This window comes from Strix aluco, chromosome 6 (genome assembly GCF_031877795.1).
Source record: "Strix aluco isolate bStrAlu1 chromosome 6, bStrAlu1.hap1, whole genome shotgun sequence".
Taxonomy (NCBI): Eukaryota; Metazoa; Chordata; class Aves; order Strigiformes; family Strigidae; genus Strix; species Strix aluco.
This window is the reverse complement of record NC_133936.1, coordinates 22553761-22570624: the sequence shown is the minus strand read 5'-3', so window position 1 is coordinate 22570624 and position 16864 is coordinate 22553761. Positions and strand designations below refer to the sequence as shown.

Here is a 16864-nt window from a genome sequence, read left to right as displayed (position 1 = left end):
TTTTCTTCTTTGAAGAACACTGATTGTCCATCTTCTACAGGTAGCAGCAGCTGGTAGTGAGGAAAATGAAAATTTTGAAAATCCTGTGTATGCCTCTGTGATATCTGCTAGTCTGAAGGAAACCCCTCAGAGTACAGATGCACCTCAGGTAGGACACAGAAATGCTCTAAGGTTGCCTTGTTTGTTTTCTGCTCCAAAGTGGAGAAATTGAATTGTTAGGGAAGCTGTAATTTAGTCTCAATTCTCTTTAATGCCATGGAGCTGGCATATAGTCTGCATCAAGTCCAACTAACTGGACCATATTTACAAGATTTACAAGAGCTGCTCAGGAACAGTTTGATAAGAGAAAAGCAGCGCAAGCACAGAATTGCCCAGGGCACACAGTAAAGATCTATTTGGATTAAACCCCCTCTTCTTCCTGGCCCACCCAGTTACTTTGAAGTGAATACATTGGAACAGAGAGTTTCCTTTCATTATTTATTGTGCTTCATTTTGAGGGCAGATACTAGTCTGAACATTATAATATAACTGCTGTAAATTGTCATTGCTCCCCAGCAGAAATCATTAGAACTAAGGCTTTACTTTGGGCTTTTAACAATTATGTGTAAACCCCTAATGAATTATACCTTGATAGAAGGAGCAGACTGTGTGTTTTTTCCTCGCCCCCCCCCCCCCCCCCCCCCAGTATGAAAATAAAACCCAAGAAAAATTACAGTTTGGTTTAAAACAGTGAAAAACCGAGGGGTTTTGGTATGGAAAATTGAAATAAGACATTTAGTCAGTGTACTGTCATCATTTTTTCACATTTATTTGTAATTTTATCCATATTTAAAAATGCTAGCAAGGACATTTAAGACACACTTGTTCTATGTGTTCTTGCAGGGCATTTAAACAATCAAGATCGAAGTATTACCTCATCTAGATTATTCATGATTCATGGAAGATACATTTTTATGTCTTAAAATCCATCTGAATGAGCTGATGGTGACTTGTTTACAGGACTATTTGCACACATTTTGCACTAAAAAGTGCCTCTGATAAGCTTTGAAATGACAGCTCTGTCAACCTGTTGTAGTTTTGTGTCCCTTAGTAATTTCTCCTGTGGTGTTTTCAAGACAGTGTTTTCCTCTTTGACCTATTTGTCTGGAATGATAGGCTTCTGTGAATTAATGTAGTCACTTTTATTGCCTTCTGGCCTAGCCTCATGGAATACTGCTTTGCGTAAAAGAACCATAACTGGTTATCTAGCAGTAAGGAAGGTGCAAATGAAATCCAACAGTGATGTTAGTTTCCAGAGAAGTTGTGAAAAAAACGTGTAAAGTTCTATTAATCTTTATGTTTCAGGAATCAAAGTGGAGTTTCTTCAAGAGAAAAATGAAACAAAACACTAATTTTGAAAACCCAATATATGCGGAGGTATTGCTTAATATTGTATAATTCTATTTTTCAGCTAATGTACTGCTGGACTTTGTTCTTGCTTTCATATGATAAAGATTATGGGTAGGTTCTGCTGCTAAGTGAAGCAGCAAAGAAATTCCAGCCCAGGTCAAGGTAGGACTGAAATGGTTTTGAGAAAAGTTATAAAGTCTTGTGCAGAATGAGGTGTTCAGCAGGCATCCAGCTTCGGCAGCACAGCTGCATTGCCCACATCTCTGCTCTACCAGCAAAAGCACTGCAGCCCACTCCTGCTCTGGATCTCAGGTGCTGGTTTCAGCTTGCTGGTGCATTCTGGAACAGCTCAGGGACCCAGCGCAAGTGGGAGGCTATTGTACTGGACTAGAAGTGAAGTGTCTATTTCTGCCCTCTTAGTCTTGGCTTCAGCACTGCACAGAAATTCAATAGCTCTATGTACTGCAGCCCTGTTTCTATACCAGCCCTATTTTTCTCATCCATACAGCTGGATGAGACAGTTCTTTTAAGATGGTGTGCCAGCGGGTAGTATGTGTGCTGGAGGAATTCTCCCCTGGCTTGGGTATGAAAGTTTAGAGTTCTGCTAACTTGAGCCAGTAATTCCAGCCCTTTTCATCTTACAGTTTAAAATTTCCAGGTGGTCTAACTGACTTAACCTGATATTAGCTGCCTTTTGTGAAGAATTTAGGTTTCTAATGCTTGAACAAGGTGAGAGAGAGTTCAGGAGGGCAGAGGTTCATTTCCCCAACACTAATGAATGTAACTATTTACAAACAGTAGTAGTGCCAATGCTATCTACATTCATATATGTGTATATAGACATATCAATCTACTCCTCACATGAAGAATTACAATAGAAGTGCCAATGTGTGGAGTAAGTTTGTAGTAGTGTACTCAGCTGTACCATATCAGGTGAAATTAGTATTTAATTTTGTTACAGCTGGTGATTTGCAGAAATAACTTATACCATGACACTTGAATTTATTTAGCATTTCTGAAAGTTAAGGTTGGGTGTTTTGTACATTAGAATGTAAACTTGGATTTTATGATTATTGTTTCAGATGGAAAAAGAACAGCAACAGGACACAGAAAATGTCCCTACCCCTTCTCCTTCACTGCCTCCCAAGATTACTCTGAAGAGAGACCAACCATTAGCTTATACAGCAACAGAGGATACATTTAAAGACACCGCCAATCTTGTTAAAGAGGACTCTGTGGTATAACTAGGTAACTGATTTAGGGAAAATTAGACACATCCATTTGCACATATATTTTTTATAAACAGAAGAGTAAGGTTCACATTCAAATGCTTTATAAAAATACGTACATATCTTAGTCAGTGGCTGGAGATGTATGTTGAAACTATGCCTCTCTTAGTCAGTGGCTAGAGATGTATGTTGAAACTATGCCTTGTTTTTTGACAAATGCCAATTTCTATTTTTATGAACAATTATCGTGATGTACTATATGTATATCTTTGCACTGAAGCTGTCTGAAAGTAATGTTATAAATATATTGTACATTTGTAAATTTTTGAAAGATTATCTTGTTTGGTGATGTTACTAGTAGGAATCTGTATGGAATTGGTTGTTTCTTTAGGAACAAATTCAGTATATAAATGCTTAAACGAAAAAAAGAACCAAATAAGGCGAATATAGGAACATTACTGATTTACAGGATCTTGAGAGTATATATTTATAACAGCACCTTTTAAAACTTCTGTTGGTGCATTGGGCATCTTTATCACCTATTTTATATACTACTGTATGTAAAAATGGGTGTCTCTATCTTGTGTTAAACAAAAGATGGAAGAGTGAATGCGACATCATTATGCTGAATAGTAACTGGTGCAAAATGTTGTTCTTACAATATTGTAACTGCCTGAGATAAAGTAATTTCCTCTCAATCCATAAGACACATACTTTTCCACTAGGTTCCAATTAACACTATTCCATTAATAGTGTTCTTAAAAAGATCTGATGTATTTAGATTTTAGTGCCATGAGTACTTAATTTAATGAGATTTTCTCTTGCTCATCAATGGAATAGCTGTGTTCTTGGCTGGAGTCTCTGGAAATAATTTGTACTATTAAATGAAGTAGCTAGATTTCTATAACAGCTTATTTCCAAACAGTGAAATATGGAAGATATTGGTTCATTTAAGAAATTATTCAGGTTTTTTAATGTGAAAATTTAATTTTATTGACTATTTATTTCCTGAGGTGGACATTAATAGAAAGGGAAACAATTTCTACTAATGCAGTCTTTGTAGTTATGTGGTTATTTCTATAACCTTCCATCAGAATATACTGTATATCTTATTAGCTTTTCTATTAATTAGCCAAGGTAGTTTCCACAACATGAACCATTTGAGGAAACTGAGTACCACTGCAGGAACATGTTATTCAGCATTCCTGGCTAGCTACTCAGATAATTTAAAGATTCCTAGAGTTATAATCACTGAGACTTCTGCTATTTGATTGTTTTATATCTGAGTTCTCAAAATGTATACTATTTCTAATTAGAATGCTTATAATTACTTTGTAACGTACTTTGATTAGAAAAGACAACTGGAAGATGATGCTGCTGAATAAATCTAATAAATGTATTATTTTATCACATCCTTATTCCATAATTTGTGTCAAGGCTCTATGTACTTTTTGCAGTTGTGGAGGCTTCAGTGCACTCTGAGATGAAAACAACTGCTTTAGATAAAGTCAAATGAGAATAGTGCTTACTGCTTCACACAACTTTCTAAAGTTCTTGATATAATAGCACTGCCATTGTATCACTGTAAATGTGAAAACTGCCCCATTACACACTTTAAACTGGCCCTTGAAACAGGAAACTCTTATTATTGATTGTAAGAGACTGACTATCAAGGTAGTATGAGCATAAGCGATTAAAACCTTAGTTTAGTGAACTTTCATATATGAGTGCTTTAATGTAGAAAATTCCTTAGAATCTGGGACACAGCATACACATCTGTAAGGCTATGAGAAAGGATTTCTTTTAAAGGCAGGTTACTGTTCTTAAGGAAAGAGTTCACAACATGTTTTAGAGAAGGCAGGACTAATATTTCCACAAGACTCGCCTCCAGTTGCATACCACAAGAAAAAGTAGCATCGGTTTTGTGAATAGTCTTTGTCAACAGAAAGATTTGGAACCAGTTTTGGAGTAAACTGCTAATATGTCAGCTGCCTATGAGATACTTCTTTTTTTTTTCACCCCTATAATAATTTTAACTGTTCAGATGTGGAAGAAAACCATCCCTGGGATAGTTTAACTTACCTTATGGTGAAGGATTTCTAAGCTTCAACCAGGCCTCTTCCTCTCAGTAGCATACCACAATGTACCTTTCTGAGTATGTAAAATTTAATTTTTGGTACTTTGTTCAACAGAAGCTTTAGATTCTACTCCTTAGTTTTTCACTTGTACTCTTTTTCCCTTATGAGGACAGTCCCTGCTTGGATTGTTGAATTCTGGACTCATTCTGTTTCAGAGAAGGCTGATTTTTAGAGATTTCGGCACATCTCTATAATCTGCCACTATAGGGCTGATACATTATACCATTAAGTTTTTTCATGTACATTCTCTTTACAGCTGCCAGGCCAGATAGAGAGAACTATTCCTCTGCAGGTATTTATCATGAGATGGGTTAAAATAAATTTATTCTTGAAGCCATTTTCCAGAGAATAGAACCTCAATGAAATACTTAAAGGTTACTAAACACATTCTGTCTCTTTCTTACTCATGTACAAACACTCATACATGCCCCCTCTCACACACACAGAGTGTTGAAACTCCTTTTCTTACATTTGGAGTTCTGACCTGCACATGGTATTTTTTTAAGCACATTAATGATTAATCACCAGCACAGCTCTTTAGCAAGTAAAACCTTTACCCCTTCAGTTTTAATATTGCTAGGAACACCAGTTTGTGAGCCTCTGGCCAACAGCTTAACAGATAGAAATAGTGTACAAGAGGCACAGTAACCTCAGCTAACACTTTGCCATTCTGAACACACTCTTTGCACAGTCGAACTAATTTGCTGTAGGATGAGTGAAGTAATCATCCTTTTAACTTGCAAAGCACACTGAGAATGAAAGAAATGTGAATGCATATTATTTTTAATATTTTCTTCATAAACTATACTAATATTAAGAAGAAAGTTTGTAAGTTGGGATGCTCTGTTTGCATAATAACAAAGTACAATGTGGTTTTGATTTTCCCTGTAATTGCGTATTTGTAAAATAGCTTGTGTTTTTTCTCTACACAGTTGAATAGTCAGGTGATTAGATGTGGTCAAATATAATTTGTTTATAATTATATAATTTTTCAAGTTATAATTTTTCAGATATGTTGCATTGATTTCATGTCTTGTGTTCAGAAGCTCGTGAAGCTTAGCAACTCCTGAATGTTGACCATGAGCAAACTGCCCATGGAATAGATGACTAAATACATTCTGTAAGGTGCATGTGTAAGATACATGTTCTGAAAGGCCATTGTTTTATTACAAGTTCACTAGAAGCCTATATGTTGATGAAGTCTACTTGTAAAACTGTTTCTTTTAGTGATTTTATTTTTCTTATTTAAAATTTTTTTATTGAGTGAGTAGTATTAACTAGCTTTGTAGCTGAATATTTTATGAATGCAGATCCTATAGAGGTATCATTTGTGAGCATACCAAATGACCTTCAAAACCATGCTGGATTTACAAGCCTATCTGCAAACTGAGAAATTCCAGGTAAGGAGGGGTGGGGGGTAGGGGGTGGAAAAAGTGTCTTCTGAAAGGAGTTTAAGCAGTCTAGTAACTGGTAAAGAGGAGGACATCTGGTTTTGACAGAATTAATATTTATTTCTACAAACTTGATACTGGTTTAATATTAAATGTTAATTAAAACTCCAGGAACTGATCTCCCACTAGCTGCTGGAGCTGGGAATGTCATACACAGCTGCATGTCAGATAAACAGCTTGGGGCATAGGAGAGAAACAGCCGAAAGAACTTTGCATCCCATCCAGCTCTGTATCGTGTCCTGGGGTACTTTGCTATCAGGGCATGTTCCATGCATTTTATGACCGTAGAAATATCAGTGTCACACAGTCTTTTCACTGATGATCTTTGAGCTTTTATATCTGCAATGAAGAAAATAAACCTGAAATAATTTACTTACAACATTATCTGTGAAAGGATTCTTTATACCCAAAGGTTTGTCTACAGCTTCAGGCTTGCTTTAAACTAGTGTTGCAAGTACTGAGAGCAGCATAGCTACAGCAGAGTGGAGACCAGAAAGGCTGCAGAACACCCAAAAGCCCGGTAAACAGAAACCTCCCTGGCCCATATTCTGAGCCAGATGTTCCCTACAGTAAGTTCAGTGTCACGCAGCACAACTTTTCAGATATCAGTAAGCCATAAACTTAGCATATGGTCATAGCAATTCATTCCTCCTGGTCATTTTACCTCTAAGTATGGAGGGACTAGGGATGGTAGCATGACATCACATCTCACCAATCTCATATGAGAACTAATAGCACAGGCCTCACCTAACATACACATAGTCCAGAACAGTCAGCAATGGCCTCTTAATGAACGTTAATGAAGTCCAGCAAATGTTCACAGAATCACAGATTGGTTGAGGTAGAAGGGACCTCTGGTCCAACCCCCCCTTCTCCAGCTGGGTCACCTAGACCAGGTTGCCCAGGGCCATGTCCAGACAGTGCATGAATATCTCCAAGGATGGAGACTTCACAACCTCCCTGGGCAACCTGTGCCAATGCTTAGTCACCCTCACAGTAAAAATATGTTTCCTGATGTTCAGCAGGAATATCCTGTATTTCAGTGTGTGCCCATTGCCTTGAGTCCTGTCCCTGGGCACCACTGAAAAGAGCCTGGCTCTGTTGTCTTTACAGCCTCACTTACTTCAGGTTTTTATATACATTGAGCTTTCATACAGTCCTTTTTCCACTTACATTCAAGAAAGTATTTTTCTCCCTAGGAGTCCCTGATCTCAGGAGTCAGTCTCTTCCAAAGTCTTAAGAGATATTTCTCGATGACATCTGAATTAAGTACTCCTGCATTAAGGAAATCATGCTCGACAATGCTTACTTTCACTCCAAAATGCTGCACCTCTATCCTAGAAGAAAAAAACCACAGTAACCATACCTGATGCCCCCAATGATGGCATAACTGTTAAACATGAGTAAGTTGGAAGTCTGTGACATAATATTTGAGACTTTGATTCTGATCTTTGAATGTCAGAATAATTTTGAGATATTCAAATTAGCTTCATAGTAGTGTACCTGTCCTGTAAAAGCACAGCAGGCAATTAACTCTGAGGAAAAAGAAAAGCAGTATCAGGCAGATTCACAGTTTTCTGTGTGGTTTATGTTGGACTGATGCAAAGGATGCAACAACCAACTGCATCTTAGCCATGTATTATCAAATTAAAACTTTTGACTATTTCAAATAGTGTTGCATCATTTCAACTTCCAGCAGGAACAGATTATTAAAGTTCCTGGGAAAAAGTAAAAGTGAGCAAAAATTTTCAATCGGATTACAACTTTATTCTCCATCGTATGGTTAAATGGCTATGGTTAAGTGATTAAATGTTAGTGCAATAAAGGTAAGTGTGTTTTCTGGTAGTGTGGTTCCCTTGGTGTAATTTTGAGTTACAATGCAACTCCTTTGGGATGAAAATGGCCTCTTTGTACTTCTGGATAGCTCAAGAGACCCAGGCAGCTGCATTCCAAAGTATGCAAAGAAATGGACCATGTGTACATTAACCATTAGTTTTTATTATATTTCCTTGGGGCATATACTTTATATAAGCATTCATGATGGTCTGCAAACAACTTTCCTAGTCCTTGTGAAGACCTGACTTGCTGGGCTAGGCCTTAGCCTTCTCAAGGCATTACAACACAGTGAAGGGTGCTCAGCTTAATTTTGTGAAGTTATGAGTATCTCTGGTAATGTGGTTGCTGCCTGGAATCACCCAGCTCAGATTGTTCTGGAGCATTAGAGCAAAATAAAATGGGTTGTAAATGGGCAAGTATGAGGTACAACCTGCCCAGGAAACTCTGGGAGTCTGACCAGGCTATACTGTTGATTTACTTTCATGTATGCAGTGGATTCACGTTCCTGAAAGCTTCATGGTAGCCGTTTGTCCAGGATATGAAGATTTTTCCCAGTGCAGTTTCCTTGTGGGTCTGTTCATAGTACTGGCAATTGAAATCCAGCCTCTTATTTTCCTTTCCCCCTTTAGGCAAGATTTCCAGAGAGAAAATGAGAGGGGCAGTCACCCTTCCTCAGCACATCTGGAATCTGTTCTTGGATACATGCATGTATTTCTAGCTACTCACTGTAAGGTGTCAGAGAAAGCTTCCATGCCCCATTTGGACAGTCTGTAGCCACCCCCTACAAAAGCCATGAAGCTTTTGTCATTAATTAGATTGACTACTCTTCCCTTAGTTTCCTCAGAAGTGGCAGAAGCTTGAGCGTGATTTTGATCAATCCCAGTGACTAACATCCATCACTGAGTGGAAGTCTTCAATTCTCAGCCAGTCAGTGGGTGCTACAGGTATTGTTCCTTCAGCATTGCTCACCAAGCCAAAAATCCCTAAGAGGATTACAAAATCAATTATTTCAGTATGTGACAATACCTTACCCTAGAGTTTCATATGTAGCATTGGGAACCAAGTACACAGTCTGCAAAAACTTCAGTAAGATGAATGCAGTTGTCTGGGGTTTCCTTGTATGATCTACTCTGCACACCTGGCAAAATTTGCTGAAGGCCTTAGGCAATGACTCTAGAAGAGCATGGGTAAAGTGTTAAAGGAAAACTATTTCAGTTGGAAATATGGGCCACCACACAGGGCTTTATTATTCAGATCTGCTCAAGTATGTGGGCTCCTAGTATGCATTTACATTCTTGTGAAAATCAGATAGTCTACATAAAAGTGGAGACACTGATTTTTCTGGGTTGCGGTCTAAAGGTCTGAACCACACGTGTGGAATTAGTCAATGCTTCTAAAAATATTAGCTTAACCCTGTGTATTGATAATACTGATTTACTACCTTATAAACTACTTGAGGAACTTTAGATAAATAGTGACACTTTCAAGAGTTTGCTGAGGACAGCCTGCACCTGAAGGTAGAGGCTGAAAGTCCAGCACTCAGCCTCTATAAAGTTTCTCAGACTGAGGTGACAGCATTAGCAGTGGTTACCCTGGCCAAGAACGTGCGGCTTTTCACAAGCTGGAAGCAGGGGCCTGCTGGAGGAGGTAAGTGCTAATAATTATGTTGCCCTTGCCTTCAATCTCTGCATCCATGAATGGTCTGGAACCCTCACAATGTGTTTTACGAGCTTTGAGGAGAAAGTCCTACTGGTAGAAGATAGGTGTTTTGCTGTTTTAGCTAGTTAATTAATTAACAAGCTTATTGAATATTTGGTATGACTGTGTGTTACAGCTGGTAGTTGCAGTGCTGTGATCCCCTTTGGCAGCCCTCAACAATGTCTAGTCTGAGCTATTGGTGCTGAGAAAGAAACCTGTATTGTCACAGTTGAATATTATTCACCATGCAGATCTTTTTATCACTCTTTGCCAAAACCATCATTTAAGTCTTGTTTTTTAACTCCACTCATAGGTATCCAAGGAAAAACTCTTCCTCTTTTGGACAAATGCTCAGAGGTGTATGATAGCAGTAGTAAGAGCTACCTGTATAACAATTCTAAGGAAACTGGCTGAAATGGGAAGTGTTTAACTGTTGCATTCAGTGCAATTGTTGTTGTGCGCATTGCAAAAGTCAGAATTACTCAGCCATGCAAAAACACTCTTCTGCTTACTAGAGGCGGACTGACGAAGTCCTGCGTGAGCCATTTTTAATTGGGTGGGCTGGTTTTATTGTCAAGAAAGCTCTTTCTGGTACCAGTTAGCACCTTCCCCCCACTGAGATTCTTTGCACAAAAAAAAAAAAAATATCTGAAAAACACACTTGGGAATGATCTGGTTTTAATAGACTGAGCAACTAGATTTTTAGGCACCCTGTTGGTGAAAGCAAGGGGGAGCCCAAAAGCAATGCTGGAGGAGTCTCTCTGAACTAAGAAATGACAGAACTGAAGAGTGAATGCATTTCATCAGTAAGACAAAAAATGCTTCTGCAGAGAGGCACCAGAATTTGTAGCTAGACCAGATTTGGTTATATTGAATAATTTTTCTGGGAAATTACCTTGCTACTTACCCTTGCCAGCTGCCTATTTGGTCACAAACACCACAGCCCTGGCAATGCTGTTGGAGTCAGCTAAGTTCAGGTTCACTGTTTCCAGTGAGAGTGAGGAGCAGGATCGTAGCTCTTGGCCTCCTTTTTCTGTGGCACATGCGTCAGTGACACAGAATCCCCTTTTGTCAAGCCATTTAGCCAGTGAGTTTCCAAGTCTGGTGTTACAGCTTGTTATGAAGACATGCTTTCCGCTCAGGTTTCTCATTCTGTGACTCTGATGAGCCAGTAAGTGATAAGAAAAAGTACGGAAGCCAAAACTGCTGTGTGCAGTGAGTCTGAAAGTGAGAGCTACAAGCAAGTAAGTTAATGATCTAGAAGTGCGATGAAGCAAATGCACTCAGCCAACTCCAAAACTGCCTCAGACAGAATTCCCATAAGAGACTTTGTTTCTGGTTTCAGCCCTTCCAGCTCATTGTAAGTTAGCGGAGAGTAGGGGTGGAAGCTTTGGCACAATGTGATCAGGAAAAATGAATAATACATGCCTTGGCAAAAACCTTCCCTATCTTCTTTTTCAATAGATTTCCACTGTTTTCAAGCTTTGCTGGCCTATCTTTCTAGTCAGCCCTGTCCTTTCAGGATGTGTCAGACTGAAAGGAATGACTGCATCAGTTCTCATGGTAGCACCTGGGGTTTTTTTTGTGGAAATTGGTGATTATCTGTGCTAATACTAGAGAGAGGAAGGAGGACTCTGGGAAGAAGGATGATTCTCTTTGCCTGTATGATACCACCCAGGCTGCTCCTCTAGTCTGTAGCACAGAAGCAGAGTAACCCCAAGAACAACCAGAAAAGCCTGAGCTGTAGTGGTGGGTCTGATGACTAATTTGTTGTCTGATTTGTGTTGTGTGATGGTGAGTGATCTGCTCTCTGCTCCTTAGACAAGGTAGACTTTGGGGCAGTGCCTAAGTCTTCTGTCTCCTTCCTCATTGCCTGTTTAGCACTGATACACAGCACAGTAGAATATATTATGTAGGAAGTGTGTTTGCATAAAGAAATGGGGAAATGCATGGAGATGTTGCCCTCAAAAAAAAAAAAAAAAAGCACTGAGGGAACACAATATTTCCTAACTCTGGTAGGGAGGATACTGTTTATTACAAAAATTTTTGATAAATGTAAAATACATTTTTTAATATCTAAAATCTTCATGATTAATTACTGTTTTTCTATTTGTATTTTTGGTTTGTGCAAGAACTAAACCAAAATAATTAAAACCAATATTTATGGGAAGGCTGGTAAGCGTTTTCCAGACATCCTGTTAGAGAAATATTTTTACAGGTGCTAAGCATTCATCTAGGCTCTAGTTACCTACATATGTGTAGAGGTGTAGATATCTGGCCTTTAAAATGTGATTGTATTCAAAGAATTGTGATACTAAAAAAAAAGAATTTGTGATTATTTTTAAATCCCAGAAGATTTAAAACTCAAAGACGAAGGGGTCTTTCTTCTCTAACTCATAGCTGTCTGAAGTTAAGTATTCATTTGGCTGATTTTTGTGTAACAACATCCTTGCTACCTTAAGACATGAATATTAAAGGAAGCCTTGGTTGCTAGAGCCTGTCTGGTGTTCTTGTTCTTGCTGAGTTCATGAAGTGATTTGGATTTATTCTGATTCTAAATTTTGCTGTCACCTCACCAAGTAGGAATGGAAGGAATCTCAGAATCTGATAGTGAATGAATGTTGGACTCTCATTAAATAATTAAACCAGTCACATAGCTGATAAATGATAACAAGTGACAACATTAGTGGCCACTTAATGATCTAATTTTATGTAGTTGGGTGCCTCTGTAGCCATCAGCATGGACTTGTGAGCTACTGATTAACGCTCTCTGATTTTAAAATGTTAAGTAAATATATACAGATAAGAGTTTTCTTCTACTTCCACTACAATCTACAGGGAGGCTCCCACTGAATTTTTGGGGTGTTAGATTGGTTCTTGGGCTGCAGTGGTTGTTTTTGCAGCCCATCTCACTGCTGTTTTGAAGCTGATGTATTTGGCCCTCTAGTTCAGGTACTTCGCTTAGATACTTGGCTTTTTTTGCTGTGAATGTCCCTGTTCAGTCTGTCAAGGATTGCAGTGTTCCTGAATGTGTGCACTTTGGAATCATCTTTGTAATGTTTCACTGAGTTGGTGACATTTATTTTCTGAGAGGACTCACAGAGTGTGCTCTGACAAAGTGCCATTAAAACTGTGTGAAAGAGCTCGGGCTAATTCAGGCTTTCATGCTGTAGAATAAAGTCTGAAAACAGGATGCTGCAGTAGCCGGTCATAGATACCCCCAGTCCATTTGCAACGATGTGCCAGGCAATGACATTTCCTTTGACTGCTGATTTAGAATTTAGAGCTGAGCTAGACACACACAGAGAGAAAAGTTGCTACCAGCAGGCTTTTGTAACCCCATGCCCATAAATGTCAGCAAGCCACTCAGCAAACTAGTGCTGTGATATATCATTTTAGGACTCAATTCACCTTTTTCCCAATGCAAAATTAAATGAAATAATCAGATATTTAGGGAAAAGATTAACCTAATTGGAAACAGGAGCTGTAAATCACACCTTTCTTCCTTGGCTGTGCTTTAGGGAGGAAGCAGCAGGCAGTAATCTTGCACTACTGGAAAGCAGGTTAAATTTGAAACTTGGCTCTGTGAAGTCCTGGAGTGTCTGACCAGGATGCCTACTTGGCTCCTGTAAGAGAAACACCTGGAACTGCTCTGGTTAGTGAGAGTCCCTTTGTTTTGGCAGCAATAATTAGCACAGAAGTGCTGTAAGACAAGGGGCGACAGCTGAGAAGACAGCACTGCATGCGGAGCCTCCACTGCTCCTCTCTCCACTACCAGCCCTGGGCCAGTGTTCTTCAGCCTGTAATCCCTAACCGTCTAGTTCTCCCCGAGTACCAGTGCTCCTCCTTTGATAACACATGGGCATGCAGTGCTGAGCATCATGGGTTTTGCTCTGCTGGAGCCTCCTGCCAGTATTTATTCTGCTAGATGATATTGCTGCTGGAAGGAGTCTGGGGTCAGAATCAAAGGGACTACTCTCAGTTAAAGTTTTCTTCCAAGAAAATTGTCTAGTTCTGTGAATGTACAATGTTATGCAAAATATTTCTTGTTTGATAGTTGTGGAGCACTAAAAAAGCCACTTGTCTTCCAGAGGCATATCGATTTTGAAATAGCTGCCTGGAGTGACAGAGTGTTTCCAGAGAAAATGTCAGCATGATATTTCAAGAGTATTGATATATCTTCATAAATATTGAATTCTGATTACTAATATAGCCAGTAAATAGCTAAAGGCAAATTCTACTTTCCATTAAAACTTTGATATTTATCTGGCAAATTGAGAACTCTTGGGATAGCACTTGGCTTCTTACGCCTGGACAAGTGCCATTCTAAAAGCAATTGATTTTAGAGAAAAGCAGCATGACTACACCAAGAGCCCTTTAAGTTCCTTAGATGACTGCAAAATACAGCATCCCTCTGCTTCTCTGCACTAAAAGAAACTGAAGCACATTAGACTGTATTGAAGCAGAGTGTTACTGTTTTTCTCCCACAGCAAGTCTGCTTTGGTAGTTGAGCCAAAGAACCTCAGACTGGGGTGAAGTTTGGGGTTTGGGTGTGCTTTGGATTCCTTCATTCACCACTGCGCTGGCAGTGCAAACCTCCAGAAGTCAGTGCTCAGCAATGGGTTAGAGTGACTTGCCAGGCATGCTGAGGAAGAACTACCAAGGGGAAATTTAGAGACTGAGGTTCTTCAGCAACAGCACTCATGCAGCACTCAGTGGAGAGTTTAGATGTATCAGACAACACTCTGACAGATCACCTGAGAGCTCTCCAGAGTCTAGGAAGTACAAACTTTAATGATCGGTCATCCTGCCAGAGCTACAAAACCCCTGGTCTTCAGTTAACAAATTGAACAAACATGCAGGCACAAACACATCCCATCTCCCACTCTTAGGTGGGCTATTCCTGCACGTGCAGGGCTTTGCACTTTTGTTTCATGGAAAAGGAATGCTTTTTCATATGCTGTGTAAAAATGTCAGTGTGGTAATTCAATTTGGTGGTCAAGAGATAACTTAAGATCTTCATTAATATGCCACCGTAAAAGAAATACATCTTCAAACTCTCCTGCTCAGCATTTTGCAGGGAGATGAATGTAGTCTGGTACAATGGGGGCTGATTTCTCTGCATAATTGTATCTTTCCTTGTATGGCTTGCACTTCAGATTTTTACCACAGCATTGGTAAAAGACCCAGGAAAATAAAACCCTGTAAACTCTTAGGTTACTGACCCAGTAACTGAAATTAAAGGAGTAGAGAAAGATTCCAGATGTTGGGAAGAACATTTCTGAGTTAGCATTTTATTCAGACCCTGCATGTGCGTAGATAAGCAACAGTTGTTAAAATCACCCTGGAAAGGAAGCGACTGCATGTTCTCTTGCCTGTGCACTCAAAAGCAACTGCTTAATTTGTTCTCTTAGATACCCTGCAAATTCATAGAATGGGTACTGCTCACTGTAACAATAGACGTGAGTTCTGTCTTTGTGCCATTACTCACATTCTAGGGAGACATCTGCAAGCTCAGTCTATACCTCCAGGTGCTCACGAGTTGCCTTCACCAGTTATTTCCAGTGTCAGAACATAGAAACAGCCCAAGACAAACTCAGAAGCTTGTGCACCAAGACCTGCATGGTGATAGTTTCCAAAAATCTCACTGTAAATTCTGCATCTGGTGGTGCTTTCTGATAGCTGTACATTGGCTGACAAGCATGGTCCCTCTCCCTGCTGTTGATAATGACTTGTGCTTTGATTCTTCTACCTTAGGGACTTACTCGGTATTAGTCTTCTGTATATGCTCCGTGCCTGCCTATCCTACCTATGTTGTATAAGCATTGCTGGCTGTATATAGTAATCTACAGAGCCTGGGGGACTGTTGAGACTTGTTAGGGAGAACTAATCTACTCAGCTGGGAAGGACTGATCTGTGCTTTGTCTTGAAACCATCAGGAGTCTTTCCACTGATTTAACAGAGCTTGGTTCAGACCTCCACCTTTTCTCCTGCATATAAGCGAGTTGTTATTGGTATGACTTAATCTTTTAAGATGCATCATTGTGTGTGAAAACTTTCAGGGATTAAATTATTTTTTTCTAGTCTAGGGAAAGCTTTTTGATACTAGAAACTGCCTGAGTAACTAAGCAATGTTTTTCAAATAAAATCTTAAATTCTACAAACTGTGCAAACAGAAGCTCTACAGTTTGCATTGGAAAAAACTCTAACATATGACTGCTAGGCTGCTTGTTTGCTTGCTCCCTGGCCCAGAGTTCCTGGCCTGCTGAGCACTTCTGATCCAGCTCTGGGTGCTATTGCATAAACATGTAAGCAGAACTCCCCATTCACAGCCCTGTGCGCTGCTGGATGCTGCAGGAAGCGAGGAGACTTGGGCAAAGACTGTTCCCACCAGCAGAATGAATGAATAAGCTTTTTATGAAAAATTATTTGAAACTAACTGAATGGGAAGGAAATTACAACTGGGGAAACCAAGCAAGGTGGTAGGATGAAGCTGGAAGTGATCTGGGCCCGTTCAGTTGAGCGGACCACGGCAATGGCAGCCCGTCCCAGACGGGCCGGTGACACCTGTCCGGCTGCTCCCTGCCAGGAGCTGTAGAGTTGTTAGTTCATCCTCTGCTTGGTGGGCAGCTCTTCCCCCTCCAGTTTCTCTCTCTGCTCATTTTAGCTTGGGCCTGGAAATCCTTGCTTCTTTTGCCACTCTGAGTGCCACACCAGTCCGAGCTGCTGTGTTGGTTGTTACTGCACTTTCAGCACTCTCGGGGCAGTCAGGAGATGTGTGCAGCTTGCTGGAGACTTGAGGATTCAACAGGTGGCTGGCAGAAATTTTGTCTCCAGCACAAGCCTGGCAGACATGCCTGCTGGGCCTGCCTAGTCCTGTCTGGCCTGATTCTAACAGCAGGCTCTGCAGCGTGGTTGAAATGACCAAAACCAGCACTCCACCAGCACGCAAAGCCCGACACAGGGGAACATTCCTCCAGCAGTGTCAGGTCTGGAGTCCTGCTATTGTAGGTAGCAATCCTTTACCGCTCAAACGTAGGAGAGAAAAACATAAAAGGAGTTTCCGGTTCTCTTTACTGCTGATTTTTTTTTTCTCAGCAAACTGCTTTTGAACTGTAGAAAA

At 39.9% G+C, this 16864-nt stretch overlaps 1 protein-coding gene and 1 pseudogene across 1 annotated transcript in view; one reads left to right on the top strand and one right to left on the bottom strand.

Annotated features, from left to right (window-relative positions):
• LRP2 (LDL receptor related protein 2) overlaps window positions 1-4044 on the top strand; it is a 127095-nt gene extending 123051 nt beyond the window's left edge. Inside the window, exons 77-79 of the mRNA XM_074829033.1 lie at window positions 41-148; window positions 1345-1416; window positions 2472-4044. Of these exons, the coding sequence (XP_074685134.1) occupies window positions 41-148; window positions 1345-1416; window positions 2472-2633 (342 nt within the window). The 3' untranslated portion in view covers window positions 2634-4044. The remainder of the gene's footprint in view (window positions 1-40; window positions 149-1344; window positions 1417-2471) is intronic.
• Window positions 4045-6295: 2251 nt separating this feature from the next.
• Window positions 6296-15247, bottom strand: LOC141925242 (retinol dehydrogenase 7-like; annotated as a pseudogene).
• Window positions 15248-16864: the final 1617 nt, after the last annotated feature.